At 37.2% G+C, this 26,075-nt stretch overlaps 6 protein-coding genes across 13 annotated transcripts; 3 read left to right on the top strand and 3 right to left on the bottom strand.

Annotated features, from left to right (window-relative positions):
• Nucleotides 1-8,148: 8,148 nt before the first annotated feature.
• LOC105683512 (mitochondrial inner membrane protease ATP23 homolog) lies at nucleotides 8,149-15,843 on the bottom strand. Of its 4 annotated transcripts, XM_048660133.1 has the most exons (8): nucleotides 15,601-15,695; nucleotides 14,938-14,969; nucleotides 14,715-14,831; nucleotides 9,116-9,329; nucleotides 8,976-9,021; nucleotides 8,815-8,896; nucleotides 8,508-8,732; nucleotides 8,149-8,442 (listed from the first exon to the last, which is right to left on the bottom strand). In XM_048660133.1, the coding sequence occupies exons 3-8, from the start codon at nucleotides 14,808-14,810 to the stop codon at nucleotides 8,245-8,247; spliced, it is 861 nt and encodes a 286-aa protein (XP_048516090.1). In that variant the 5' UTR covers nucleotides 14,811-14,831; nucleotides 14,938-14,969; nucleotides 15,601-15,695; the 3' UTR covers nucleotides 8,149-8,244. The 4 variants fall into 4 exon arrangements, with proteins under 4 accessions (XP_048516090.1, XP_048516091.1, XP_048516089.1 ...); XM_048660134.1 differs by lacking the exons at nucleotides 14,938-14,969; nucleotides 15,601-15,695 and adding an exon at nucleotides 15,822-15,843; XM_048660132.1 differs by lacking the exon at nucleotides 14,938-14,969 and having other exon boundaries at nucleotides 15,601-15,722.
• On the top strand, nucleotides 9,384-11,508 carry LOC105683514 (protein FAM50 homolog). Its single transcript, XM_012396163.3, has 5 exons — nucleotides 9,384-9,778; nucleotides 9,968-10,665; nucleotides 10,801-10,955; nucleotides 11,039-11,151; nucleotides 11,233-11,508. Exons 2-5 carry the CDS (start codon nucleotides 9,984-9,986, stop codon nucleotides 11,351-11,353), a joined length of 1,071 nt encoding a protein of 356 aa, XP_012251586.1. The 5' UTR covers nucleotides 9,384-9,778; nucleotides 9,968-9,983; the 3' UTR covers nucleotides 11,354-11,508.
• A 1-nt stretch (nucleotide 15,844) lies between the features above and the next one.
• LOC105683497 (CDAN1-interacting nuclease 1) lies at nucleotides 15,845-17,870 on the bottom strand. 3 transcript variants are annotated; one of them, XM_048660135.1, is made up of 5 exons: nucleotides 17,700-17,855; nucleotides 17,315-17,550; nucleotides 17,156-17,235; nucleotides 17,016-17,065; nucleotides 15,845-16,945 (listed from the first exon to the last, which is right to left on the bottom strand). In XM_048660135.1, exons 2-5 carry the CDS (start codon nucleotides 17,496-17,498, stop codon nucleotides 16,561-16,563), a joined length of 699 nt encoding a protein of 232 aa, XP_048516092.1. In that variant the 5' UTR covers nucleotides 17,499-17,550; nucleotides 17,700-17,855; the 3' UTR covers nucleotides 15,845-16,560. The 3 variants fall into 3 exon arrangements, with proteins under 3 accessions (XP_048516092.1, XP_048516093.1, XP_012251546.2); XM_048660136.1 differs by having other exon boundaries at nucleotides 17,619-17,760; XM_012396123.3 differs by having other exon boundaries at nucleotides 15,871-16,945; nucleotides 17,654-17,870.
• A 640-nt stretch (nucleotides 17,871-18,510) lies between these two features.
• LOC105683500 (protoheme IX farnesyltransferase, mitochondrial) lies at nucleotides 18,511-20,688 on the top strand. 3 transcript variants are annotated; one of them, XM_012396129.3, is made up of 7 exons: nucleotides 18,511-18,670; nucleotides 18,820-18,942; nucleotides 19,026-19,329; nucleotides 19,401-19,596; nucleotides 19,668-19,843; nucleotides 19,923-20,240; nucleotides 20,325-20,688. In XM_012396129.3, the coding sequence occupies exons 2-7, from the start codon at nucleotides 18,865-18,867 to the stop codon at nucleotides 20,546-20,548; spliced, it is 1,296 nt and encodes a 431-aa protein (XP_012251552.2). In that variant the 5' UTR covers nucleotides 18,511-18,670; nucleotides 18,820-18,864; the 3' UTR covers nucleotides 20,549-20,688. The 3 variants fall into 3 exon arrangements, with proteins under 3 accessions (XP_012251552.2, XP_012251553.2, XP_012251554.2); XM_012396130.2 differs by having other exon boundaries at nucleotides 18,536-18,560; XM_012396131.2 differs by lacking the exon at nucleotides 18,511-18,670 and adding an exon at nucleotides 18,718-18,736.
• A 107-nt stretch (nucleotides 20,689-20,795) lies between these two features.
• LOC105683499 (nucleolin-like) lies at nucleotides 20,796-24,134 on the bottom strand. The gene is made up of 4 exons (XM_012396128.3): nucleotides 24,001-24,134; nucleotides 21,809-23,348; nucleotides 21,417-21,736; nucleotides 20,796-21,325 (listed from the first exon to the last, which is right to left on the bottom strand). The coding sequence occupies exons 2-4, from the start codon at nucleotides 23,259-23,261 to the stop codon at nucleotides 21,089-21,091; spliced, it is 2,010 nt and encodes a 669-aa protein (XP_012251551.2). The 5' UTR covers nucleotides 23,262-23,348; nucleotides 24,001-24,134; the 3' UTR covers nucleotides 20,796-21,088.
• Nucleotides 24,135-24,142: 8 nt separating this feature from the next.
• Nucleotides 24,143-26,075, top strand: LOC105683501 (DNA-directed RNA polymerases I and III subunit RPAC1). The gene is made up of 7 exons (XM_012396133.2): nucleotides 24,143-24,548; nucleotides 24,620-24,679; nucleotides 24,780-24,970; nucleotides 25,045-25,229; nucleotides 25,330-25,518; nucleotides 25,595-25,840; nucleotides 25,912-26,075. The coding sequence occupies exons 1-7, from the start codon at nucleotides 24,495-24,497 to the stop codon at nucleotides 26,022-26,024; spliced, it is 1,038 nt and encodes a 345-aa protein (XP_012251556.2). The 5' UTR covers nucleotides 24,143-24,494; the 3' UTR covers nucleotides 26,025-26,075.

The raw sequence follows: 26,075 nt of genomic DNA, 5'->3' as shown, positions 1-26,075 counted from the left end.
CTAATCACTCGAGCAAATTTATAAGACAAAATTTATAATACAGTGGACCCCTATAAAACGTGTAATTTGATTTATTCCGACACGTGTAATGGGCGCGGGATTAAAATTGTTTCTTAATTACCACATAAAAGTGATTTACGAAAAAATTTTGATTAACGAATTTTGCATTCGAACAATATTTATGCGGTATTAAGAACGTTTTCCGTCAATCGATATTTAACTATATATATCCTATACAGAGTGTACCATCGTAGGTTCAATATATCTAATGGTATAGGTACCATGTATAGTAAAGGTCCAAGCTAACGAATATTATATATTTTTGAATTTGTCCTTCAACTTTCAAGATATATTTCTCTAACGACGTTAACTATGTACTGTATACAAAACTGATCATCTCGTGTACCTTGTATACCTACGCCCTTAAATTTTCGTCTCATTATCCAACTTCTCTGCACAAAATATACGTTTTACGTACCTATCTACGAACTATGGTGTGTATAACCCACTGAAAGGTTCTATTCCCTTTTGCGCAAGTCGACGATTGACTATTTTTACATTGTACAGGAATGTATGTACGTACGTATCCCGAGGACTACATACCCAGGTATGTGCATATTCATAAATATATAGGTGCATAAAACACACGCCAACTTACTTCGGTACACAAGTATAATGCACGTCAACAACAATTCTTTTTCCGATTCTTCTATCTTTCAAATAGGTATGTAACATCCCTCTGCCGCGTACACATATATTATCTACGTAACTCAGGTATATATATATTGGTGTACATGGGTACAAATACATGTACGCGTATCTACATCGTACACCCGACAAAATATTGACAATCCTTTCTACACATAGATCTTTCCTTTTTACCAAAATTTTCGTCATTTTTTACCTCCCTCCTCGTACTTCTTTTCTCTTTCTGTCTCGCGCCGGTCTTCTTCCTCTTATTCTTCCCGTGGGCAGAGAGAAAGAGAGAGAGAGAGAGAGAGGAGCGGGGGGGGCAGAGGGAAGGGAGGGATTATTTTTTATTGAAGGCATTTTGCGAGAGAGGAAAATTCGTCCCGTTATTCCTTTGGGACACTTGGATATGGGCGACGAGATCCGAGGGGAGGGGGGAGGGGGGAGGGGGGGGGGAGAGAGGGGGAGGTTTACCGTAGATATAGATGGGGAGTATTCGGTATATGCAGGAAAACGTTTCCCCTTGGTTGTATCAAACGCGTAATCTAATCGTCTTCTTGACGATCGAGCTGTTATTTCGAAAATTACTAAATCAATGCTGCGCCGAATAATATTATCCGCGATATGTATACATACACCGGTATGTGTGTGAGTCAGGTACAGATGCGTTGGTGTATATCTGTGTCCGTACACAGTTGAGAGTTACACAGCAGCGACTTTCATTCGTTCGCATTAGCATCTATATTGGGGAAATGAAATTAGAACGTTATAAGCCGTATCATTTGATCGTCCGTTTTCAGCTGCGTATCCATAGCGTGTATTATTATTTTTCGCATTTCACCCCCACGGGCAAATTTATTTAGCCATAGAGCCGACGATGAGAACCAGAAGGGCAGGGCGTTGTTCGGTTCATATTTCGGTTCGAGCGACCGTGTAATTTTTAGACTACCCTCTTCTGGTTCTCACAATCGGTCCTCGATATTTATGTATAAAATAATATAGATTCCCTTGTTTATTATTCGCTTGTTTTGCCCGGCGTGAAAATTCTATGTGGTATGATATTCATTGCTTTTTTTGCGAAAAATTGCAAATGAAGTTAAAATATTTGAAAGATGCGGAGAACCGTAATATCACCTTTACATAGGGTGTATATAAAGCATGCAACATATACATATATTCCTGCAGCGAAAGAAGATATCACCTCGTGGAGATTGCGAATATTTCTTCACTTCATGAACAGAAAAAAGATAAATAAAAAAATAAGCGAGGGGGAGAGAAAAATAAAAAATATACGAATAAAAGAGGGTGGAAAAAAAACGGCAAACCCCTGCAAACAAAAAAGAGACCGGGCGCGGGCAAGTAAGGCGCTTCAGATTGATTGCTAGAAATGGTGACCGATTTGTATTTGATACACTATAGATATACAGGTGTGTGAGTTATGTGCACGATCCAGGTATATAATTACAATTAGACGAAATCACCTGACGCTATAGACGTCAATTGTGTTCTCGATAAAAATTATGCAGAAATCGTTCGACCGACGCACTCGACGTCGTCGCCAGCGTCGTGTACACCTGGAATAAATTTTTTAGAAGAAAAAATAATCCTTGATTGTGTGTGAACTATAATAATAAGAATGCAAAATCATTGTCAGCGATATTCTTTTATATCAGGAACCTAAGTAAAAATCGAAATTCAATCGAGATGTTGGTTGCACAGTGGATTTTCGTCATACAATACACATGTTCGTATGCACAGGATTTCGAAGCAAGGAAAATCGTGTGGCTTATACCTGTACAATATTCGTGGAATATTCGTTGGTTGGCTATTATTTTAGTTCACTTTGTCCGCCGAATAATTTGCGTTCGATAATATTTCTATAATTATTCTTCGATTCCTTTTTATGAACTGCAAAAGGTCGCGCCATTTAGTTTCCTCTACTGTTTGCTGCTGCCAACTGAGATTATGTACTCAATTAGATCGCAGCTTCTGGTGGTGTATACGGGTACATATACACAATACGTATAGAGTAACGAAAGCCCGTGTGGCAGCTAATTAGGGTTTAGTATATTGCACGGGGAGAAACTGCGGTGATTGCGGGAAAATACGAAGGGGGAAACGACGCTGGCGGTGTGAGCGTGCAGAAAATTTGCGATATAACGATCAAAAAAGAAAAAAAAAAAAACGAAAAAATAACGAAATAACGAAACAACAGGTATAACAAAAAAAAAAAAAACACAAAAAAAACGAAGCCAAGAAAATTACAACAACCTAGGTGTGAGTTAATGTCATAAGAGAAATTTCTTTTCGCCACGCAGAGTTGAATGGGGTCTTCAAAAAGCTATAATATGCTCTATGCCGAAGTTGATTACGTGATTGATGTTATCAGATATCGCTTCGTATCGAGGTAAGACTTTTAGGAAAAATGGTCGGCAAAACTTATTCCATTTAAAAATATACGTGCATATACGTACGGTACGGTATAGTGATATACCTATATTAATAGCCGCGGGTCGAAGGCGACTGGGGGGGAGGGGGATCGGGCGATTTCGAAACCAAAGTTATATTCAAGACGCAAGAATAGCAGTTTTACGATCCGTTGATCTATATATGGTACTCGTCCTTCCGTTCTTCTACTGCAGATTTGAAATCCACCTTCATGAAGAATAAGATCTAGCTTACCTCCTTCCCCCTCTCTACCCTCTACGCCCCTCGTGCGCTTAACTCGGAAACTGCAACAGCAATCTCTGCAAGCAGTTCAAGCTCCAGCGGCAGATGGTTTCGACTCGAATATCGAGAAAGTATGTGTACAAATTGAATTATTATATAGGAATAGAAAGAATCAACCCGATAAACTATATATCACTAATCTAGCATCTAGTCGCATCAGCGTAAATCCTCGAGATAAAGAAAAAAGAATTTTCGGAGTCGGATTCTTCGATCATTTCTGAAATTGTTTACGGCACTATACCATCTCTCAATTAAACGTGAGTTTTGGTGGTGACAATTTTTTTATGGGATTAAAGAATTGGAGGAAAAAAAGTCCGCTGGGCAGCGCATATTTTTTATCAATGACGAAAGTTCATTCCATTATAAAATATCCATTATCTGCTGACATAACATATAACGAATCTGAGCAGATCAGTCTTTCAACTTCTTATTTACAAGATTTACTACATATTCTATTCTTCCGATGTTCGAGATAGATTTATTTCGCCCTTTTCATCAGATGAAATTGTCGACACTTTCTTTTCAAATTTAAAATTATCGAATGATAATTAATGAAATAAAGTCAAAAAACAAAAAAAACAACATCGACAGTATATAGGTCTGCAATCTACATATTCCAATTTCAAAAGCTACGTTTGATTTACGGCGACAGCGGTAGATGTCGAGTGATTTGAAAATACCAAAGTGCTGCAGATCACAGTCAAGTAGGAGGATAATTAATTATATTAGCTTGATTTTTACTGTATCAGAACTCGATTTCGACATTTTATAGTTGTTGTTATTATTTCGTTTCACCGGGGAGTATATGGATACGTATGTATCTCAAAATATAATAGTGTATATATTTAGTGTGTATAACAAATGGCAAGGGAATGTCAATAAATATACTCATGTTATCGTGGTTTTAACGTTATGTACGGTACTATACATACCTATTACTTTTATGTATACATATAATATACCGCGTACTGCGTGACGTTTGGCTATTATAACTTTTTGTCTCATACACGCAATGGGTATAAGTATGTAGTTATAAAAGGATTTCTGATAAAGCAACCTATGTTATAGGTAAAATTCGTGAGGACGAGTCTTTTGAAAATATACAACTGATTGTATCTGATGTATACATGTTGTGTAGGCATATAAATATATCCTGGCATAAATATAGTGATATTACAATACACGTGCGTACATATTCTATATACATATATAATTTGACTCGAAATTTCATAAACAGCAGCAGCAGAAGCACACCAGAGCTGCGGAGGACAAAAGATAGGGTGGCGGTTGCAGCCGGATGAAGTTTGGGAATAACATATTGTCTCGCCCGGTGTTCTGAGTTTGTATATGAACTGAATTCGCGAGCTGCTGGTTGATCGTATGAGGTGAGCAGACATGGGAACGATCAAGATATCACAAGAAAAAAAATTGAGTGAACTCTAGAGACCGGTGAGTACCTATTACTTAGTTTACCTACCTATACGTCGACATACATATAGAGTGACTATGCTTCGTATTGCAGTTATTTGATGCGATTAACAATATAATACCGGAGTTTAAGATTTTAACTCGCACAGTATAATAAGACCGCGGGCGAACGCAATATCGCGTTGTATGACCTAATAAAAATTGCACTTTTACATTATACAGTCGCTAATAGTAGATACTTATGAAACTAATGCTTATATATATTTTATACCTATGTAACCAGTGGGGAAACATCATGCATCCGAGCACAGGCGCACGCGATTCTGTGAATAATATCACGAGGACGTAAATCGCGAACTATACCATCTCCTTTCCATTTTTCTTCTCTTGCATATTGTGTGTGCAGGGTTTTGATAAATATATTCGACAGACTTGAATATTCAGCTCGAGAAAATCACAGAGGTTGATTTGGTACAAGCAGCATATATACATGATACAGAAAAAAATAGAATCATAAAAAAAAAAAATCAAGAAATTCGTCCTACTTCACGCTTGCACAACTTTCAGAAGCAGAGATTCGTATCCATACGTATGTAAGTTATACATATATACATATCTCGTATTTAGCGCTGCTCTAGCTACAAACTTGAAATTGGAATATCCATTCCTTGAAAATCCTATAGACACATGATATTTTTGAGACGTCGTAAGCGACTCGGGACATCGTCAACTTTGTCAAAGCTGTTCCGCGTTGATAGAAACAGTTCGGCAAAAAGTTTATGCAAAAAAGACTACGATGATTATACTGTCTTTTGATGCACCGTTATATGCATATGCCCTTAATGATTTGGTAGAGAAAAAAAATTTTTCAGTACAATCGGCAGATACCGTCGAAATTGCAGCACAGAGCCAGGCGCGCTCACTCACTATACGAATGCTGTTTCCAAAGAAAATCGAAATAATCAAGCTCGATCAACAAGGTTCATAGAATATTGGTTCGTTTTCTATATGTATAGATCAACCGATTTCAAAGAGCTTAAGAAAGAACGATTCACAACTTTTTATAAGTTAGCTAAATCCTGTTCTAAAAAGTTGATGTCAAAACGAAACTTGGAACCCGAGATGAAACTGGATTAGCCTTATAAAATTGATCGAGTTATCGCCAATTTATGGATCCAGAAAGCGCAAAATCAAGGATATCTCGATGGGAAAAATTCGTACCCTACTTCGACTGTTGGATTCGTATTCCTTAGGTCAAAATACATTGGAAAAGTATCCTGCAATCGATTTTCAAAATACTTCATTTTTGACCCAAAAATAGAAAAAATCCAAAGGGGTACCCCTTGAAAATTTTTCGATTTCGGGTCAGAAAATTTTTTTTTATCTTATATGTTATTCTCATGTACTTTGGTCTCAGGAATCCGAATTCACAAGTTAAATTGATTTATCTGTAAAATTGATTGAGTTATCGCCAAATTTTCACTTTTTGGAGCAGAAAAATTGAGATATCTCAAAGAGAAAAATTCGTAGCTCAATTTGGCCAACGGATTCGTGTTCCTGAGGTCAAAATACGTAAGAAAAGTGCCATACGATCAATTTTTAAAAATAAAAATTTTTCACCAAAATTTGAGATTTTTCCAAGGGGTACCCCTTACGATTTTTTCAGATTTTGACGAAAATTTTTTATTTTTTAAAATTGATCGTATGGCACTTTTCTTATGTATTTTGACCTCAGGAACACGAATCCGTTGTCGAAATTGAGCTACGATTTTTCCCCTTCGAGATATCTCCATTTTTATGGTAAAAAATGCGAAAAAATGGGGATAACTCGGTCATTTTTGCAGATAGATCAATTTTTCTCCCAGATTCGGATTTCTGAGCTCAAATTACATCAAGATAGACTAAAAAATCAATTTTTTATTTTTGACCCGAAAAAGCGAAAAATTGGCGATAACTCAGTTAATTTCATAGATAGATCAATTTTTCTTTCAGATTTGGATTTCTGAGGTCAAAATAAGTTAGAAAAGTGTCTTATGATCGATTTTAAAAATACTTCATTTTTGGCCCAAAAATTGAAAAGATCCAAAGGGGTACCCCTTGAAATTTTGTCGATTTTGAGTGAAAAAAAAATATTTCATTTTATATGCTATTCTGACATATTTTTACCTGAGGAATCCGTATTCACAAGTTAAATTGGACTATCTATCTATAAAATTGATCGAGTTATCGCCAATTTTTCAATTTTTCGAGCAGAAAAATTGAGATATCTCGATGGGATTATATTAAGTTTTTGAATATCAGTTATTATCTTGTAGTATTATGGTTACTGAATTTCAACATTATTACCGCATTTCTAATATCAGTAGTAGAATTTGTAAAATTGCAAGCAATAATATTGCTTTGCTGCGATAGCGTATTCTAGAGTGATAAAAATTAGACGTGTGAGTTGCAGTCGTATGAATCAAATCGTAGAATCGACATTGACCGAATGCCTTAGCTCTAGGCTAGACGCCGACCTGGTTTTATAGCGATCGATTTTGGTCGACATTTAATGGAATCTAACATAACTTAACTGAACCTTAAGTCTTTTAACTGATCCAATAGTCAAAGTATCACTATAGGGAACCGAAATAAACTCTTATTAGTGAAATTCTTAGGCGAGTCTCAAAAAAAAAAACGATTTTATCGTTGGTATATGAGTGACTTAATAGTCGAAAGGCATATACTCAAAATGGTCTTACGATTAGATATAAAATCCGACGAGATTCCGTATTCATGAAATCCGTGGATTCATTATCACAGGACCTAAACTTTACCACGATCTCACACAAGGATGCTTACAAGTGTAAAATCCTGTAAATTTAATTAGTTCCGTTATTAATTACATGAACAAGTTTCTGCAGCATACATCATGAGTTAAATTGACTGAATATTGCGAAACCGTTTGCTCTACACGTACGTGGATGAGGTAGTTTTTGGGGCAACTCGATTTGCACGACATATAATGCGGGGATGAATTAACTAGATGCTGGTTTTAGTTTCTGCATAGCAGAGAAAATACGATACGCCGGTACAGGTGATGCACACATACCTCACCTCAGGAAACATAGGTAATTACATCTACTTAACGTGTAACGGGTAATTAGTTGATTCACCCATGCAAATTGGAGGCGAATTAACAGGCTGACAAAATCTCGATTCCGGATAAGGAATGAAAATGGGAATTGAGGAAGGTTTAGAGAAATGTAAAGCGGGAAAAAAAATTTGAAGTAACATTTTTTTGAAATCGAAAAACGATTGTTTCCATGATTTGCCGAATATTTCATTTAATCACGTGTAAATTAACTATACAATCAAAATCTATATCTTGTGGATAAGATTATAAAGCTACTTTCATCATGTGTCGTAACCATATAACAAGCCCTCAGAATATGCTCTGTGCATATCTGTAGAATTCCTCTTGATGCGTCTACCGATCGGCTCCAAGTCTGCATAACACATGGGAAATACTCGTTCGATTGCTGCACGGCCTTCTTCCACAGTCACGTTTCTTGCGGTCACAACCGAATCTAGTGCCTTTTGCTTAACGCATTCCTTATGGAAACACTAGTTAATAACAAATGCCGAATAGTATTTATGATAAAGCAAATTTGAATTACCTGATGCATTTTTCGTATGTTAAGAGGTGAGGCAACACCCATCGTCCAAGCACTCACAAAACTACAGTGTGTTAGATTGGCAGCTCTAATTTCTGTACAAGCAAGGTGATCGATGTTTTTGAAGTCCATCTCATTACGGCACCAATCAAACATGTGAATCATTTCATGAACCATAACGCTACCGACCATGCCTTCTTGTCGAACTGTATTTTGGCATATTACTACCTAGAAGATAAAAATAATATTAATAGGGAAAGCTAATTAGGATGTATATAAATTTATTTTTTTCATGGAATGAAGTGGCTACTTGATTCAATTCTGGATCATATCCTCCGGACACCTTGGTATCGCATACTTCGCAAGAAATATGCCTTCTGATATCAAATGGGCTGTAAAATGAAAGTGCTGTAGTGAATTCAGTAATTTGCTGCTCTGCAGTGATGAATATAAAGCAATATTTTACGTTACCATCCAGAACTGTTGAGGGCAGCTACCATGAGTTTTATCAGCGGATCTGAAAATTAATGAATGAATACACGTTAATTCCGCATAAAATTTGGGATAAGAGGTGTGTATTTAACATTTTGATTACATCATTCTCAACGTACTGTTCTTTATGCAAGCATAGACTCTATGTTCGCATTTTGCTTTGTCCAGGGCTTCTCGTCCTTCAATTCCCACTAGCGTTTTAAGCCAACTGGGCTTGTATTTCGCTCCTCTTCTTTCTGGGTACAAATCGTAGCCCCAGTTTTCATTTTCTGGCTCTGATTTATTCGAAGTAGATTGATCCCCGGTTTGGCTAGCCGGTTCTCCAGGTTCTGCCTGATCAACACCGCTCAATGTCATTGTAAAATTGACAATTTAATAAATACTACGAACTACGGTCGAGTCTGTGCTAATGTCAACTTTTGAATATCACCTTATTTCAATAACAATCCATGAGTGTTAACCGTAGCAAACGTCTGTTTTAGAACACATGTGACTGTCCTACAGGACGCCATTGATGTTTTGTCACTGAAGAACACGCGTGCGTCCAGTTATAGTACGATCATGCGTACAATGATCATGAGTACGAATGGGTACGTTCCAGCAATGGTTCTAGTAGCTGTGCAATGGCCCGTACTAACGTACGTACTTATGTCAGTGCATAACAAGAAGAAGTGGCTTGAAATTTTCAGTGAGGCTCTGTCAAACTTTGGTCCAAAGTGATTGCTGACACTCCTCGTTGATATCTGACGTTACAATAAGTTCCTACTCACGATAGCTTAGAGGTATGTATATGTATGGAAATATTAAATTTAGAAATTACAATTGCTTAGAAGTAGCATCTACTCAATTTTTTAGGGTTATGATTTCTGTACCTTCATATTAACATTGAGATATTTGGGGCATGCAGAATTCACCAGAGGAAATCTTATTTCAATGAGAGCTTTTCCAGAACTATTTATTTTTTATCACAGATCTTGTCGAGAAATCATGGCGCACTATAAGGGAGCAGCCAGTGAGGCTGGGCGGGCGATGCAGCTGATGAAGAAGCGAGAAATAGCACAGCAGGAGATAGAATTGCGAAAGAAAAAAATAGAAGATGACTTAAAAATCGATAACATAGAAAATAAGTTTGCTACACATTACGATGCCGTGGAACAACAATTAAAGACGTCTACTATTGGTTTGGTAACATTGAATGAGATGAAAGCTAAACAAGAAAATATTGTCAAGGAGCGAGAAAGAAAATTAGCACAAAAAGAAAGGGAAAAAGAACAAGAAAAGGAAAGAGCACTTGCTGCTAAGCAAGCGGAAAAAAATAAACAGAAGAAACAAATTCAAGCCCTATCCTTTGACATGTATGATGATGAAGGAGCAAATGACTCAGAGTCCGAATCAGATTCCAAATCAGATATTTCAAGTACCTCAAATCGGTCTAAAGAGATTGAGGATAAACTAAACCCACCACTGCCTAAGAAAATTAAAAAAAATCCTGATGTTGACACGAGCTTTTTACCTGATAGAGAACGAGAAGAAGAGGAAAATAAATTGAGGGAAGAACTCCGTCAAGAATGGGCCACTAAGCAGAATGTACTTAAGGAAGAGGAAATAGAAATTACATTCAGTTATTGGGATGGGTCTGGGCACCGAAGAAGTGTCATCATGAAGAAAGGTAGAGATCTTCGATCACTTCAAATGTTTAATCTAGTTTGGAAATTTCATAAACCTTAAAACAAAAATTGCAACAATCTTCAGATGTATAGTTAGTATTTCCATACTAATTATCATTAGTTTGCACTGTGTGCAGGTAATTCGATTTATCAACTGCTCCAAAGATGCCTGGAAGTTTTACGAAGAGAGTTTAGCGAATTAAAGACTGTCATGGCAGATCAGCTCATGTATGTGAAAGAGGACCTTATTCTACCTCATCATTACACTTTTTATGATTTCATAGTAACTAAGGTAAGGATCATGTTCTCAAGATTCGCACAAATAGTAGATGAGGAAATGTTTTTCAAATTCTGATACACCGTTGTATTTTACAGGCTAGAGGAAAAAGCGGGCCCCTATTTACATTTGACGTTCATGATGATATTAGAATGATGCATGATGCATCCGTAGAAACAGAAGAATCCCACGCTGGAAAAGTTTTGTTGAGGTGAATAACTCTTTCTATCTTATTCTAACTCTTATCATAATTCTATTGGAGTGAAAAAGTAATTCATTCAAAATATTTCAGATCCTGGTACGAGCGCAACAAGCATATTTTTCCCGCCAGTAGATGGGAGCCGTATGACCCTACAAAGAGTTACGATAAATACACAGTATCTGATAAAAATAAAAAAAAAGATAAGGTTTGAAGAGCAAAGCAATTAATTCTCAAGACTTGAATTCAAGACGAACTACGAAGCTAACACCATACGTAATTCGCGATGCCGATGAAAACAATAGCAACGAACATTCAAAATGCATGTTATTGATTTTGGTTAATAAATTTTGCAATCCATCCCACGTACATTTATCTAATCATTATTATGCACTTTCCACATTCTCCTTATGTTCCATGTTTGTCTTCCTCTTGGCTTGATGTTTGAATTGGAAAAGAGGCATTGTTGTCCTGGCTTCGTTAACTAATTTCGTTATAGTCTCTTGAGTAATTCTCAAAGCTTCGTTAATTGTTCCTTCTCCACAGCTAGAAGACTCAGGGACTACGGGTTGCCCCGGCTCATCAGAACTCACCGCATCTTTCTCCATATGATATTCGTTGATCAGCTGTCTTATTTCCTCTTCCGATACCGGAAATATTTCCTATCAGTCATGAAAAAGAACTTCGTGTCTATTGCCATTGTAATTTCCAACTGCTACTTGACCTGCAGATTACATAGCGCAATCGTACCTTAGAAGTAGTATTAGTATAGCTGCATAGTGAATGCAATATAAATTGTTCTTCCTGCTCTTCTTCTTCAGCTTTTTGATACGTCGCGGAATTCAATTTCTTCGACGAAATTTAAACATCAGTTAATAAGTACTTATAACGCGGACAACGAATTAAAAGCCTACCGCGAGTCGCTCGTTCAGATCACTGAGTAATTTAACAGCCTCGCAGTCTGTTGAGTAAGGTAAGGAACTAGATTTGTCAGATAGATTACAGGCGACCATGCTATCCTCATCAGTTTCACTATCATTCTGTTCGGGATCTTCGCTAATCAGTTTTTCCAATCTGTTTTTCTCTTCATCGGTAATGGCAAGAGTCCCCATTGCACATGATGCTAACTGAAAATATCATGTTAGCTATTTCTAATAGTTTTATATCGAATTTTGATGAACCGCGTACTTCTTTATTTCTCTCGATGAAATTCGCCCTTTGCCTTGCAATAAGTGTCGATTGTTGTTCAAGCCCTCTTTGCTGGGATCGCAGTGACTCTTCAGTTGCTTCCAGAAAGTCCTTGTTGCTGATATTGACTTGTGGAACATTCGTAGTCTTCTGACCTGTAGTATATTATTCACATTTCCTGTTATTATTCTAATGTGATCACAGCGATGTTCAAGGAATACAACATTGATTATCAATGCAAATCTATATTCTGTAACAATTGTATTCGAATTCCGTATAAAAAAATAGGCATTGTATAAATTATTTCGTGGTTCTTGATGATAAAATATCGAATTGCACTTATTTATACGATTTAAGAAACGAATCCAGCAAAAAGAAAAATCCGAGGAGATTGAAACGGGCTGAATTTGGAAACAGTCCCTCACGATCTTTTGTATACCTTCCATTGATTCCATTTCGATCGTGTACAGTTCAAAAAATGCTTGAGTATTGTTTTTCAAGTGCCCAGTTTCGGGTGCTCTTAAATTTTGCAGTTCCTGCAAGTTCTTGCGATTTAAAAACTGCGCACGTCGTGTTTCTTCGTTCGCTGCCTGAACAACAACTTACATTAGTATTGTAACTGATGAAACTAGTCTGTATACGTAGAAATGTGCATCGCATAAACTTTTATTGCTTTGCAGTGTAGCAGTATTACTGTTTATGTTTATAGATCAATTAAACGGCCCACAATCAGTCTCATAGATTTATTCAGAGATCAAATACTGAAATACGGTACCCAGCTGCTTTCCTGATGACTTAGTTTTCACATTGCGGCGGGGGGAAAGCTCGTAAAATAGATGTGGTTACTAAGAGTTACGAATAACTTTTATACGCACGTCAATAAACTGGCATTGTGCGACGAATATTTTGGAATCAAATATTCTTGCATTGCAATTAAAATATTTTTTAATCGTATAAGTTATATACCTTCACTTGTTCGTCAAGTTCTTTAATATAGACATCGAGTTGTACCATTTTTACGATCTCTTTTCTCAATTTGACCGTAGTTTCAATTGCGTTTGACCACCGGTCAACGTCTTCGCTAAAGGAATTATGAACGTCTTTCATAATTACAGAATCCTCTGTTGCAGCCACGCTTCTATAATCTACACTTTCCAGCTGTTGCAGATCGCCTCCAAGAATCGCCGACAGCGTGTCAACGGTACAGATCTCGATCTCATTATCATTGTGTTCTCTTGAATTAGCACCGCAGTGGTCCAACGGTGTTAAGGCCTTCAGTTCATAAACGGAGTCGAGGATATCGCTGTATTCGAATTGCAGTTCTCTCAATTCCGTTATGGGATCTGCAGTTACTGCAGCTAATTCACTTTCCAAGAATTCATCTCCACACAATTCTCCATCTGAAGAAAATACCTTGAAATCCGCAAGGGTTTTTTTTTTTTTTTTATATGTGTATAATTTACGTTTATCCTTAGTATATACTATTGATCAATTCATGTAGTCATTATTTTCTACATTCGATACGCAGATAACGAAATTCAACAGTCCCGCTATGGCATTTGAAGATAGAAATAAAGAGTGAAATAAATAAAAAAGACACCCCGAGAGTCCATCGAATTAACATTTTGATAATAACGTTCGAATGCTAATCGGCTGATTCGCAGTTCGCCGCAACATTTGGTAGCATCATGCTACCTCTTTTCGGTCTCCACGAAATTTCTGTTTTCTCTTCGAGATCTTCTTGATCTGATTCTCCGGCAACACATGCGGCGCCTTCGCTTATTTCCTCTGTGGGCTGCATGATCTGTTGTAAATCCCTAATTTCTGTATGATCGTGTTCGCCCGTTGAAAGCTGCAGCGGTTCTTCACTTTGAATTACTTTCGACTGCAACGAGACTTGGGAAAAACTGCAGATCTGCGATCTCGGTTGACCTTGATGCCCGTGTTTCAAACGAAAAGGTCCTTTATGATGACCTCGAATAGGATTTCCGGCATCCCGAAGTTCTGTCTCTACCTCATCGTCTTCGCTACTTCCTTCGGTGTACAATTCTTCCCCGGAAATCCAATGTTCCTCTTCATCCTGCATGAGGATCGACGTGAAATAGTGGTTATCTTATATTATTATGCGCTTTGGGGTTCATTATTTTTTGATACATAACTAAAGGGGCTATCGTACACTTATAGCATTACGTGGTCTTCGTTAAATCGAAGGTCGGCAAAGCCGTATAGCTATATTTATCTACTCTTTATTAGATGTTTTTTTTCCATGCACGTGCCCTTAAATGTAGAAGTACGGTAAAGCTAATACTGCTATATTCTGACGGTACTGATAATTATCTTTGTATTATGATAATGAATATGACTAACAAAGCGAGACCTCCCCTCACCTCTCTTTTCAATCTCTCAATCTGTATCTGCGTTAGAGCCGATGGACAGAATCGAGGTCGAGAGCTGGCCGGGCTCTCCTGAGAGTCGTTGGACATCTCTTTAGATATGTAATACACCTGTTGGGATCGATGAAAATTATTGCGTAATATCAATACATTACTTAGTTTAGTATAAATATTACATATATTATTCATATTCGACGTTTGCCAATTTTCAACATACCGATTCGCACGTCACAGAATATTTCAATCCACCTGCACATGGTATAGTTATATTGCCAAATGTCTCATACTTTAATTATAGCAACTCTCTGCCCAAATTATATTTTCTATACTAGTCGAAAGAAAAGTGTCAAGTCATCACAGGTCAGAAGAACTAATTTACTGAAATGTATATAATTTACGAAAACATACATCTCGCGCAAGCTTTTATTATTTCGTTCAAATTTAAATTTCATTTTTACTTTTGTAATCACCAAAGATTCGAGGAACGGAAACGCGTCTGTTTAGCTGCCAAGATATATCAACCGTGACACATATGATAATTAATTATGACAGGCGTCTGGAAATCCGGTACATAATGTTTAGGCAAAGAAAAAATAAAAATGGGATAAAAGACGATTACCAAATGATAATGCGACGAGCGTATTCTTTTTCACTGATTGATACTATATTATTCTTTAATGTTAAAATTATGCATTTACGTTGCGTTTCATACCTATTATTCGAATTGAATAAATAGCGAATAGCAACACAAGTCGGGGAAAACGAAAAATAAATGAATTAAATGAAAGTTCAACTTGCGTGCAGCTGTGAATCAGATTCGATTTTAAACCGCGGTGGATATACCGATGGAATGAACACGTTTAAAAAACTTCAAACTCACCCGTAGTTTACCTTCATTCACAGTGAGATAAATATAAGATGGGAACGGAGTCTGAGAGACTCTTTGAAAAGATCCTCTCTAAACGCGCGACGCTCGATCCGCGCACGGCTGAGGAATCGCGGTAAATAAGACTATATATAAATAAAACAGCGTACTGTAATATACAGCTATACATATGTATATTCTACAGAATAAATTACAATATAGGTATACATACTTACAGTATATCCGTATATTATACTGCTACGACCACAAACGTACCGCGACGCGCATGGCGCACCGCAATGTACTTGTACCGCGGTTATGCTCTGAGACTTTGCTAATCTGTTGACGATACCGATGCTGCTTCATTTCTCCTCCATAATGAAATTCATTCAATAATCTAGCGTTATAATGTGCCGTTCATTCAAAGATTCTCATTCCAAAAGCGTTTAGTTTGTCGGTACGAAATTCAAAATTTTGCAGATTCGAGGGAAAAACAAAGTATGATATTCTGCCACACTGACGAAGCGTTCGATCGAACATCACTTAGCTAATTAGAGTTTTTTTTCTTCTCAACGGGATAAAACCAACACGATTGCGAACAAGACTGTCTAGTACATGTTCATACACCATGCTCTAGCTGCTGTAGCCTGACACGTAGCAATAAGCATTACCTCAGGTTTTTTTTTGATTTTTTACTGTAACTCTATCAAAGTTATTATAATAATTTCAACACATAAGTATCTGTGGCTATAAATACGCAAACATAAGCATTTGCAGACAGTACTATGTCGAGTAAAACGAAGGTGGTTCTTAATTAGATTATTTAAGTTATCCCATCTCGTCTGATGAAAAGTTGTAAGCTATAGCCAGTTTTCCTCACTACTATACATATATAGCTATTGGATTTCATAATTTTTCCGAGTTCTTTTGGGAGCTATAGACGTTGAGAAAGAATACGGATGTTGATTAATTGTGTTAGAGAATTGAGGATTTTACAGATTTGGGATTCATGTAAGTTATAACTTCGGGAAAGTGATCCATGATGATAAATTTTCTTTCGTTGTCTTGATTGAGAACATCCAGGTATCCAAACCAGTAGATCACAAGCCCAGGACCAAACCTATTCCAGTAACTAAGAAACTGTTCCTTCATATACTGATTGTGAACTTGACTATTCCCGAACAAAGCTTTTGATTCTATCCAGTTGATGACAAATCCATTAACTGCTATTGGAACCTCTAGTTTTATATCAGGCGTTTTGTCATATCCTCGTAATCTGAGATGACCCTCGTCATGGAAGGCTATATTACGCTCTCTTATACAGCGCTGTAATTTTACTTCATACTCTTGCCCAACTGAACTAAAACGTAATATGAAGTAATGATAACATTGAATTATTTTAGTAATTGAAAATAGTAATAACAACTTACTGTTTCTCAGCATCGGAGATTGGCCCATACCGGTCATCTTGAATAATGCACTTAAAAATTCACACACAAATTACAAGTCAACATTTCTGGCATTTCTCTATGTAAATCATCATATATAAACAGCAGAATTAAATAATTACCAAATAAATTTCATAAGCAAGATCCTTGTCTTCTATGAGTGTTGTATCCTTCAGAAGTTTAGTGACTTCAGTTCGACATGCTGTAATCAAAATTGTGTTGATCTTAGATGTGCGGAAAAGAAATTCTGGATATAGGTATTAATATAGTTAGAAGTTTACATTTTATGTTTTTATCTTCGCAATGGTTCTCAAGAATAATTCTAGCGAGTAATGCAGGTAACAAGCCTGTTTTTACAGACATCCGAATTAAGATTCCTGTTGGCTCTCCGCATCGCAAAGCATCCATGTACTCCTGATAATACTTTTTGCCATGACTACGCAATCTAGCGTGATTGAATTTCATTCGCTGACTAATTTCTAATGATAGTATACTGCTCAATGTTTCTGCTGGAATTCTGAAACAAGTAATGACTCAATTAATAAGAACAATGACAAACCTACAAATGTACAAGTAATCAAATACAATGGAGAAAATAAGCCAAAAACTATTATGTTTACTGGGGGTACGTTTCTCGTAGCATCCTATCACAATCCTTGGTCAAACCTTTAAATTGCGTGATACTTTTCAACACGTCTTTGTATACATTTGACTCCATTTTTAGGCTTTTTGAGAATATTTCAATCTGGCTGACATGGCATGGTTATATTGACAACAACAATCTGTCAGTTATACTATCGAGTTGCCCGATAGGGACACTGGGGACACTACTGACTCTGTGTGTTGACGTAAGCTCCCGCAAGCTTACGCCCTCTCACTGGGCCCATCATCCCTGAAACCCTCCTCGGACTTAAGGGGTGCATACCGACCGCAGTAATATGATCATCGATAAATCAACCGGTCACAACCAGGGAAATCATTTCTGCATTTACCTTCTGGGATGCGGGGGAAATATAGGATTGTTTTAAATATCCAGATAATAAATGCCACAGATAATTCAAAAAAATACTCTAAAACATACTTAATAACAAGTTTTAAGTTGATAGATAATCAATGTTAAAAACGAGACCTTTTATACACAACAATTGGGCATCGTACTCTGTAATCCTTGTGTTAAATAACATCTGATGAGCGTTGACTGAAGAACTTGATGAGTATCAAAACTAGTAAGGATCTCCATGTCCGCGCGCGTACAAGTAGCAGCAACGAAACTCGGGTTTTTATTAGATTTAAATTCCTGATGAAACACGTAAATGAGATGGGATTCTTCAATTGATTATCTCAATTTCTAGAATTCTTTAATATTAGGTATGTACAGTTATTTACAACAACTTACGTGGACATCAATCAGACCTTTGACAGACGATTCGAAAACGGTATGGACACTTCTGCCACCTACAAGACATCCGCAATGTTACTGTCTTCGGTCTGCACTTTGCAGTCTGCTAGTCGCCTCGCGTGTTGTCGGTTAGTAGTGGCAGGTGATAATTATCTGGTTATATTTATTTAATTCGCAATTTAATGTAATAATTCTATTCGGTTTTGAACAACCATGAGATATACGTTTCAAATTGGGTGTACGTATTATTATGATATCAATAAATGTATAAATATGCATACTCAACATTGTGCGTAATTTCAGGGTTAGATTATTTGAACACCCCTTTACATAATTCAGAACTGTCTAGGTCGATGTTAATAACTATTTTACATTTTTTGGTTACAGAATCATGAGGGTATACTGGTAACCCGGAGACGTGAATCATCTATCATGTTATTTATCTTACATGCAACAAGACATTGCCGAAACTTGAAATGTCTACCAGTATCAAAGATACTGACCACGACGGTTATTCCCATGATATTTTTGGCTTCAATGAAAATACCATTTAAAAATTCTCCATACAATTATCAAGATATATCCTATTGCAGTATTCCACGGGAACAGCAAAAGCAACAGTGGCAACATCTACAACAGAAAGAGAAGGACCATGTTTAACCATGGGCAAGACTTCTTCAAATGGCAAGGATGCAATGAATGTTTACTTGACAGCAAATGCACCCATCCAGCCATTTCCAGTTGACAATAAGCTACCAGCGTTTGGGAATACTCATATCAACGAATCTGTCAGGTTAACTAAAAAAGCAACACAGGAACCTGATTGGAGGCATATCCAAATAGATACCTCAAAACTCTTGACGCATTGTTTAATGCTTTCTAAGATAAGATTGACTTGTAAGTGAATGATCTAGATTTAATTTCTGATTAATAACGTTATTTTCATTAGCAGGCTTTTTTTCTTTTAGCTTTAGTAGTGATCACAACAATGGGAGGATACGCCTTGGCGCCGGGAGCCTTTGAGATCCAAACGTTCATTCTGTGTTCCTTGGGAACAGGACTTGTGTCTGCGACCGCTAATTCGATTAATCAATTTTTTGAAGTGCCATTCGATGCTCAAATGTCTCGCACCAAGAACAGAGTCTTAGTTCGTAGCCACCTTACGTTAGTATATTTTTTTACTTCATTATATTAATTGTTAGAGGTAAAATTAATTGGAAAATATATATCGACAGGCCAGCTCATGCGATAGCATTTGCAGCCACAACTGGCATTGCAGGCTTAACTACATTGTACTTAGGAGTTAACGGATTAACAGCGGCATTAGGTGCTACTAATCTGATCCTCTATACCCTTATCTATACACCAATGAAACGCGTCAGTATTCTCAATACCTGGGTTGGATCTATTGGTAAATATTGCTACATGCAAACATTTGAAGCTAGCTCAATCTTGTGATCTCAATCAATATCTTGGTTTTTGTCTTGCAGTCGGAGCAATCCCACCGTTGATGGGATGGGCAGGATGTGCTGGAGACATAATGGCTCCTGGTGCTTGGATCATGTCTGGAATGCTGTATGCCTGGCAATTTCCACATTTCAATGCCTTATCATGGAACTTGAGGCCCGATTACTCCCGTGCAGGGTATAGAATGATGGCTGTTACCAATCCAGGCTTATGTCGCAGAGTTGCATTACGATATACAGCTGCCATTTTAGGTCTATCATACCTAGCTCCGGCTTTAGACGTTACCAACTGGTGGTTTGCTTTGGAATCAACACCATTAAATGGATATTTTTTATACTTGGGTGAATATAATTTGAATGAAGATGCAAAATTAAATTCGTGTTGCTATTAATAGATAAATAATTTCAACTTTCGTTTGTTCTTAGCTTGGGAGTTTAACAAACAATCTGACAGCGCGAGCTCCCGCAAGTTATTTCGGTTTTCCTTGATTCACCTCCCAGTACTAATGTTACTGATGCTTCTGAACAAAAAATCATTGAGTAATGAGGTAGACAACCCGAATTCGGCACCATCTGACACAGCAATCAAGCGAGAAAGTCATTTCTCTATCTTCCCTAAATCCCCAATGCTGGAGACTTCTACGGCGTAGCAAAGTATTCAATTAGAAACTTGAAATGTGTAATTTTATGAGCGATAGTACAAAAGCTTACAATTTGTAACATAACGACAAGTATTTCAATCACAGCACTGTAATATATTGTCATGTAAATATACCAGAAATTATTATTATTTCACTCATGAAAACATTTTCTACCTCTCTCTAATTTTCAGAACGAAATCTCTAATTTAAATCTTTTAACTTCGTAAATAAAGCGAGTGCGGTTGAAAACATTGAATAACCAGTAAGAATATTTATTTTCGTTCAAAAAGGGCTTCACAGAATCTGAATGCAAACACACTCTTCAGTATTTTATATACAGTTTACCTGTCACATTCACACATTTAAAATTTATGTTAATTGCAGAATTGGAATAATACAAAACTGTAACTTAATAGTAATAATAAAACGATCATCTTACATTTATTACTCGGGATGGTTTTTAGATCCAATTACTTGGCATAAAAGATAAACATACAATGTAACACTGTGAAAAAAAAGTTACACTGAGTTATGAGCTATTAATAAAACTTAATCTGTGGAAGGTTTCTTAGATTTAGCAGCCAATTTAGCAGCAACCTGCTTCTTTTTTACATCGCCCTTATTGAATTTCTGCTTCTTTTTGTTGTCAGCCTTTTGCCCTTGAAAACCACCACCGCCAACAGGCTTAACAGGTGCCTTTCCGTTTTTTATGCCCCTCTGCTGCTCGCCTTGAGATCGCTTGTTATTTTTATCTTTTCTTCGCTCAGCATTTACGCTGTTATGAGTCTGTACGGATAGTTACGGTAACTGTTATTTTACTGGTCAAAAGCATCATTCAATATAGACAAAACGAAGTTTATGACTGTCAAATACTCACAGCTGCTACAACAGCATCCCCAGAGTTCTCTTTGCGCTTCTTTGGTGAACTACCTTTATTCGAATTTGCACGAGGCCTTTTCTGGCCGCCTGATTTTGTCTTAGGAGATGAAGGTTGCTCAGAACATATTTTTACTCTGATCTCCCGTCCCTGGATGTTGCTACCACTAAGTTTAAGCGCCAAAGGAACGGAGTCTGAGCTCTCAAAGTTTATGTAGCCAAAGCCTTTGCCAAACTTGCTTTTACGGTCTCTGACGATTCTAACGGAAGTGATTTTTCCACAATCGGCAAAGTGATTCCATATTGTGTTATCATCAACCTCTGTGAAAAAAAATGTAATAAAATAATAACATGAAGGGACGTTCGCAAATATTTGAAATTATTTATACTCACTGAATGGCAAATTTCCGAGAAACACAGCCTTTTTCATATCAGGTTTTGGGCCCTCGCCGCTTACCAAATCGACTCTGAGATAATTACCATCAAATTTATGGCCAGAAAGTGCGAGTGCCTTATGTGCGGAATCTTTGGAATCAAATCTGATATAAGCATGAAGTGCACTCAATTCTGGATGAAGAGAGTCCCTTTTGATTATAGCTACTTTTTTAGAAGTCTTAGCATCTTTGCCAAAAGCTCCTCTCAGCCTGATGGTATCAATTGGTCCAAACTGTTTGAACAAGGTTGCTAGTTTTTTTGATTCTACATTTGTTGGAAGATTACCGACATATATTGACCGCTTTTCTCTTTCTGCACGTTCTTCCGGTGAAATTTGTTGATCTAGAGAGTCATCCAGAGATTTTGCTTCATCGTCATCTTCATTGGAATCATCATCATCTTCAGAATCATTTTCTACATTCGAAAGTTTCGAAGTCTCTGTATCGTCTTCACTATCCTCCTCCTCCTCCTCATTATCATCATCTTCATCTTCGTCTTCGTCTTCATCTTCATCTTCATCTTCATCTTTATCGCCAGCTGCTGCTACCTTTTGTTTTTTCTTAATAGGAGATACCTGGTCGTCATCCTCTTCCTCGTCACTGATATCATCGTCATCATCCTCCTCTTCATTATTATCAGTAAAATCTTCATCATCATCATCATCTGCAAGACTCTGACCCAATAACGCTTTCAATCCAGGTCCAGATTCGTTTAAGGAATCATCGTCGTCCTCATCCTCTTCACTAGAGTCATCATCTTCTGCTTCCGCTTCAGCATTGGCGATTGATCCCTTGAACTTCTTTATTCCCTTGTTCTCAACCTCTTCATCACCTTCCTCATCGTCATCATCATCATCAAAATCTGCATCATCGTCGTCAGAATCATCGGCAAGACTGTTACCCAAAAGATTTTTAATGCCATGATCATCCTCAGATTCTTCTTCAGCATCACTATCATTCTCTTCATCACTAAGCTCTTCATTTATTGCAACTCCTTCATTGATGTCTTCATCTGAATCATCCGCATCTTCATCTCCAGCATTCTTTATAATCTTAGCAATCTTTGCCTGCAGCTGCTCTTCGGTAGCTTTCTGTCCTGGAGTTTTGACCTTAGGGGTGTTTTTTTTCCCCTGCGGTGGTGTTTGCTTGGTGTTAGGGGTGTTTGGCTTGCTGTTGCCTTTATTCTTGGGAGTAGTTGATGGCGAGTTTTGCTTCACTTTAGGAGTAATATTTCCTGCATTCTGTTTACCTTTACCTTTGGGTGTTCCATTAATCAGAGGAACCTTTCCAGTAGGAGTAGCCTTGAATTTTGGGGTTTTATTTTTACTAATCGGTGTATTTTTAACTCCCTTCAAATTTCCCTTAGGCGTTGAAGCCTGGCTCTTAGGCGTTATGGGCTTTGCCTTAGTCATTATAAAAATTGTTACTTTTTTTTGGATTTGTGAATTGCTATATGAAACTTGCTGTTTGTACGGTAATACAATGGCTTTCTGAAACAGCTACAAAGACACGTGATCATATTAAAATGAAGAATTTGAATCAAAAGGGATTTGAAGACTCGACAAAGATTCAGAAGAACTCTTTTAAATGATACGAACACTGTGTTTACGCTTACGCTAGATTAAGGCCGGGCAAATGCCGGTCATGTTGACCAGACAAACATAAATCGTTTAATAAAAAGAAAACTTTAAAATTCAGAGATCATAGCAAAATCTGTTGTTTGTCAGAGTAAATTCATCGACCGGTAACTGGAATTTGTCGGATAAAAAAGTTACAGTTGGTCACGAACGAAATCTTTAGATATTTTCCGCAACAATTAGTTTAAAAATGGAGGTGCTAACGGCCAGTGATATCGATTTTTGATACTCGTGTGCAAACGGACCTAAAAATGACCGATATAAATATAAAAACATGAGAACTATAAAATAAGGATCTCAAAGAACGTCATAACGCTTTTTCGGCATCGAGAAATGTGTATAATATTTCAAGTACGTCAGTCTATTAACCTCCCACGTGTGCGCAAAAAAAACGAGTCCTTTCAGAATTTTTAAATTAAACATCATCATATGATTCTAGGTAAAACTATGAATTAATAACGTTTAATTGACAAGAATATGTACCACCTGAATGGCAGACTGTCTATTTACTTACCTTTTGATAACCACGATGTAATTAATTTTTGAAATTAAACTGAGCACATCTTTCGAGCCAAGCAGCAAGAAGAGCGTGGCGGTAACCGGAAACTCTACCAGCCACATTTGGACCTGAACCCGGAAGCCCTAAAATAAGTTGCGTAGACGTCGCTGGTCAAGATCCGACATAGCGAGCCCGTAAATTCAAAGGCAGAGATTTGAGCGTAAATTGTATTACGCATTTTGGTTTTAATCTGGTCATGATACACAAAGATTTTCCCCTCTAGAATTATGAAAAACTGAATAATACGGTTTTAACGTTCATTCAATCAACAAAGTCCAGTACAGAAAGTATAAAAATCATAGCCAGCCAACTGAGCCAACCACCGGCAGCCACTGGTTTCAGACAACGAATTCAGACTTATGTTTCAGACCTACAGAGACTGTGTACTGCTGTGTACCACGTGTTAGCCCGAGAATAAACAGACTTAACCAAGAAACAACATTTTTAAAATGCAGAAGGCTGATTCCTCGCGGGTGGTTTTAGAGGAATATGGAATTTCCAATGTAAGTATGATGCCGATATACTAATTGGAGGCTTCTGGATTAATAAAGAGAAATTTGGTAATCCTTCACAGGCATCAGAATATTCGATCGTCCAAAGAGGGGAGCGATGGAGCATCCAAAAATTCAAAGAGGTATGAACAATGAGTATGATGTTTATGGCAACAGCTAACTTTTGGAATTAGAAATGTACTGTCATGAATAAAAATCTTGCTTTCTCATTTATTATTTTAGAAATTAAAAATAGAGATTATCAGAGAAGGAGATAAGGGAAAAGAGTTGGAGTTCGATATTATTGGATGCTCTCCGGCATTGGCTAACGCATTTCGGAGAATCCTCTTGAGTGAGGTCCCTTCCATGGCAATTGAAAAAGTTTTTATCAGAAATAATACAAGTATAATGCAAGATGAGGTCTTGGCACATAGGTAGTTACCATTCTTTGTGTATGAATTTGGAACTGTCTCACATTGGTTATTTAAGCATGTATGAATGATTGCAGACTGGGTTTATTGGGACTACGAGCAGATCCTAGACTGTTTGAATATCCGGCTCAACCCGTAAGTGAAGATGAAGATGCCAGCGATCAAGACACGTTGCGATATGAATTAAAAGTCACTTGCACTTGGAATCCACATCCTCCTAAGGATTCTAAAAGGCCGGAAGATATTTATCGCAACCACAATGGTAAGTAGCAAGTAATTTCTATTCTTTATCCTCAAGAGTAATGGAATACAACCAATTTTTTGGCCTCTATATGATTTATGATCTCTGACATAATTTGCAGTGTATAGTCGAGATATTAAATGGGTTCCACTCGGCCGACAGGCAGAGATATATCCGAGAGGTGAAGAACAGCTTGGAGTTTTGGAGGGAGATATTTTAATATGTAAAATGCGTCCTGGCCAAGAAATACACGCTTTTATGCATGCAGTCAAAGGGTTAGGAAAAGATCATGCGAAATTCTCACCAGTTGGTACGTATTCAAGAAAGATTCAGTCCAACAGAAAAAGCAAAAAAATTGATAAAATGAGCTCCGATTATTCTAACAGCCACTGCGTCATATCGAATGCTGCCTGAAATACAGCTGACAAAACCGGTGAAGGGGGAAATGGCTGATCGATTGAAAAGCTGCTTCAGTCCAGGAGTTATAGAAATTGTCCGAGAAAAGAGCGGTTCGGACGATCGCGAAGCCATAGTGAAGAACGCACGTTATGATACTTGTTCCAGAAATGTTTTTAGACACAATGATCTAAAAGAATGTGTACACATGACTCGTGTACCCGATCATTTTATTTGTAGGTTTGATCGATCTACAGTATCTTCTTTGAATACTTACAGTATTTGCTGATGAATTTTGTCTTTCTAGTTACCATAGAATCGCTTGGTGCCCTGCCTCCCACCGTTCTATTCGTCGAAGCAATGAAGACCCTAAAAGCCAAATGCAAAATATTCATTGAAGAGATCGATAATATTGGTTGATGTATCTTCATCAAATTAATCTGTAAATAAACAAAACTCAACTCACATTAA

Source organism: Athalia rosae, chromosome 1 (genome assembly GCF_917208135.1).
Source record: "Athalia rosae chromosome 1, iyAthRosa1.1, whole genome shotgun sequence".
In the NCBI taxonomy this organism is placed as follows: domain Eukaryota; kingdom Metazoa; phylum Arthropoda; class Insecta; order Hymenoptera; family Athaliidae; genus Athalia; species Athalia rosae.
This window is presented reverse-complemented; position numbering and strand designations above follow the sequence as displayed.

Coding starts and splice junctions, on each gene's coding strand:
- LOC105683497 (XM_012396123.3), bottom strand. CDS start 17,751: ATGGAGTCAAATGTATACAAAGACGTGTTGAAAAGTATCACGCAATTT. Junction 17,551..17,653: donor CTACGAGAAACGTACCCCCA/GTAAACATAATA, acceptor TACTTGTTTCAG/AATTCCAGCAGAAACATTGA. Junction 16,946..17,015: donor ATCTCCGATGCTGAGAAACA/GTAAGTTGTTAT, acceptor ATTACGTTTTAG/TTCAGTTGGGCAAGAGTATG.
- LOC105683514 (XM_012396163.3), top strand. CDS start 9,984: ATGGCGCACTATAAGGGAGCAGCCAGTGAGGCTGGGCGGGCGATGCAG. Junction 10,956..11,038: donor ATGATTTCATAGTAACTAAG/GTAAGGATCATG, acceptor TGTATTTTACAG/GCTAGAGGAAAAAGCGGGCC. Junction 11,152..11,232: donor GCTGGAAAAGTTTTGTTGAG/GTGAATAACTCT, acceptor AAAATATTTCAG/ATCCTGGTACGAGCGCAACA.
- LOC105683501 (XM_012396133.2), top strand. CDS start 24,495: ATGCAGAAGGCTGATTCCTCGCGGGTGGTTTTAGAGGAATATGGAATT. Junction 24,549..24,619: donor AGGAATATGGAATTTCCAAT/GTAAGTATGATG, acceptor AATCCTTCACAG/GCATCAGAATATTCGATCGT. Junction 24,971..25,044: donor GATGAGGTCTTGGCACATAG/GTAGTTACCATT, acceptor GAATGATTGCAG/ACTGGGTTTATTGGGACTAC.
- LOC105683512 (XM_020850952.2), bottom strand. Junction 9,330..14,714: donor TTGAGAGATTGAAAAGAGAG/GTGAGGGGAGGT, acceptor GGTGTTGATCAG/GCAGAACCTGGAGAACCGGC. Junction 8,897..8,975: donor GCCCTCAACAGTTCTGGATG/GTAACGTAAAAT, acceptor TTCATTTTACAG/CCCATTTGATATCAGAAGGC.
- LOC105683500 (XM_012396129.3), top strand. CDS start 18,865: ATGTTATTTATCTTACATGCAACAAGACATTGCCGAAACTTGAAATGT. Junction 19,844..19,922: donor TACCTGGGTTGGATCTATTG/GTAAATATTGCT, acceptor TTTGTCTTGCAG/TCGGAGCAATCCCACCGTTG. Junction 20,241..20,324: donor TGGATATTTTTTATACTTGG/GTGAATATAATT, acceptor GTTTGTTCTTAG/CTTGGGAGTTTAACAAACAA.
- LOC105683499 (XM_012396128.3), bottom strand. CDS start 23,261: ATGACTAAGGCAAAGCCCATAACGCCTAAGAGCCAGGCTTCAACGCCT. Junction 21,737..21,808: donor TCTCGGAAATTTGCCATTCA/GTGAGTATAAAT, acceptor TTTTTTTCACAG/AGGTTGATGATAACACAATA. Junction 21,326..21,416: donor GGGATGCTGTTGTAGCAGCT/GTGAGTATTTGA, acceptor CTATCCGTACAG/ACTCATAACAGCGTAAATGC.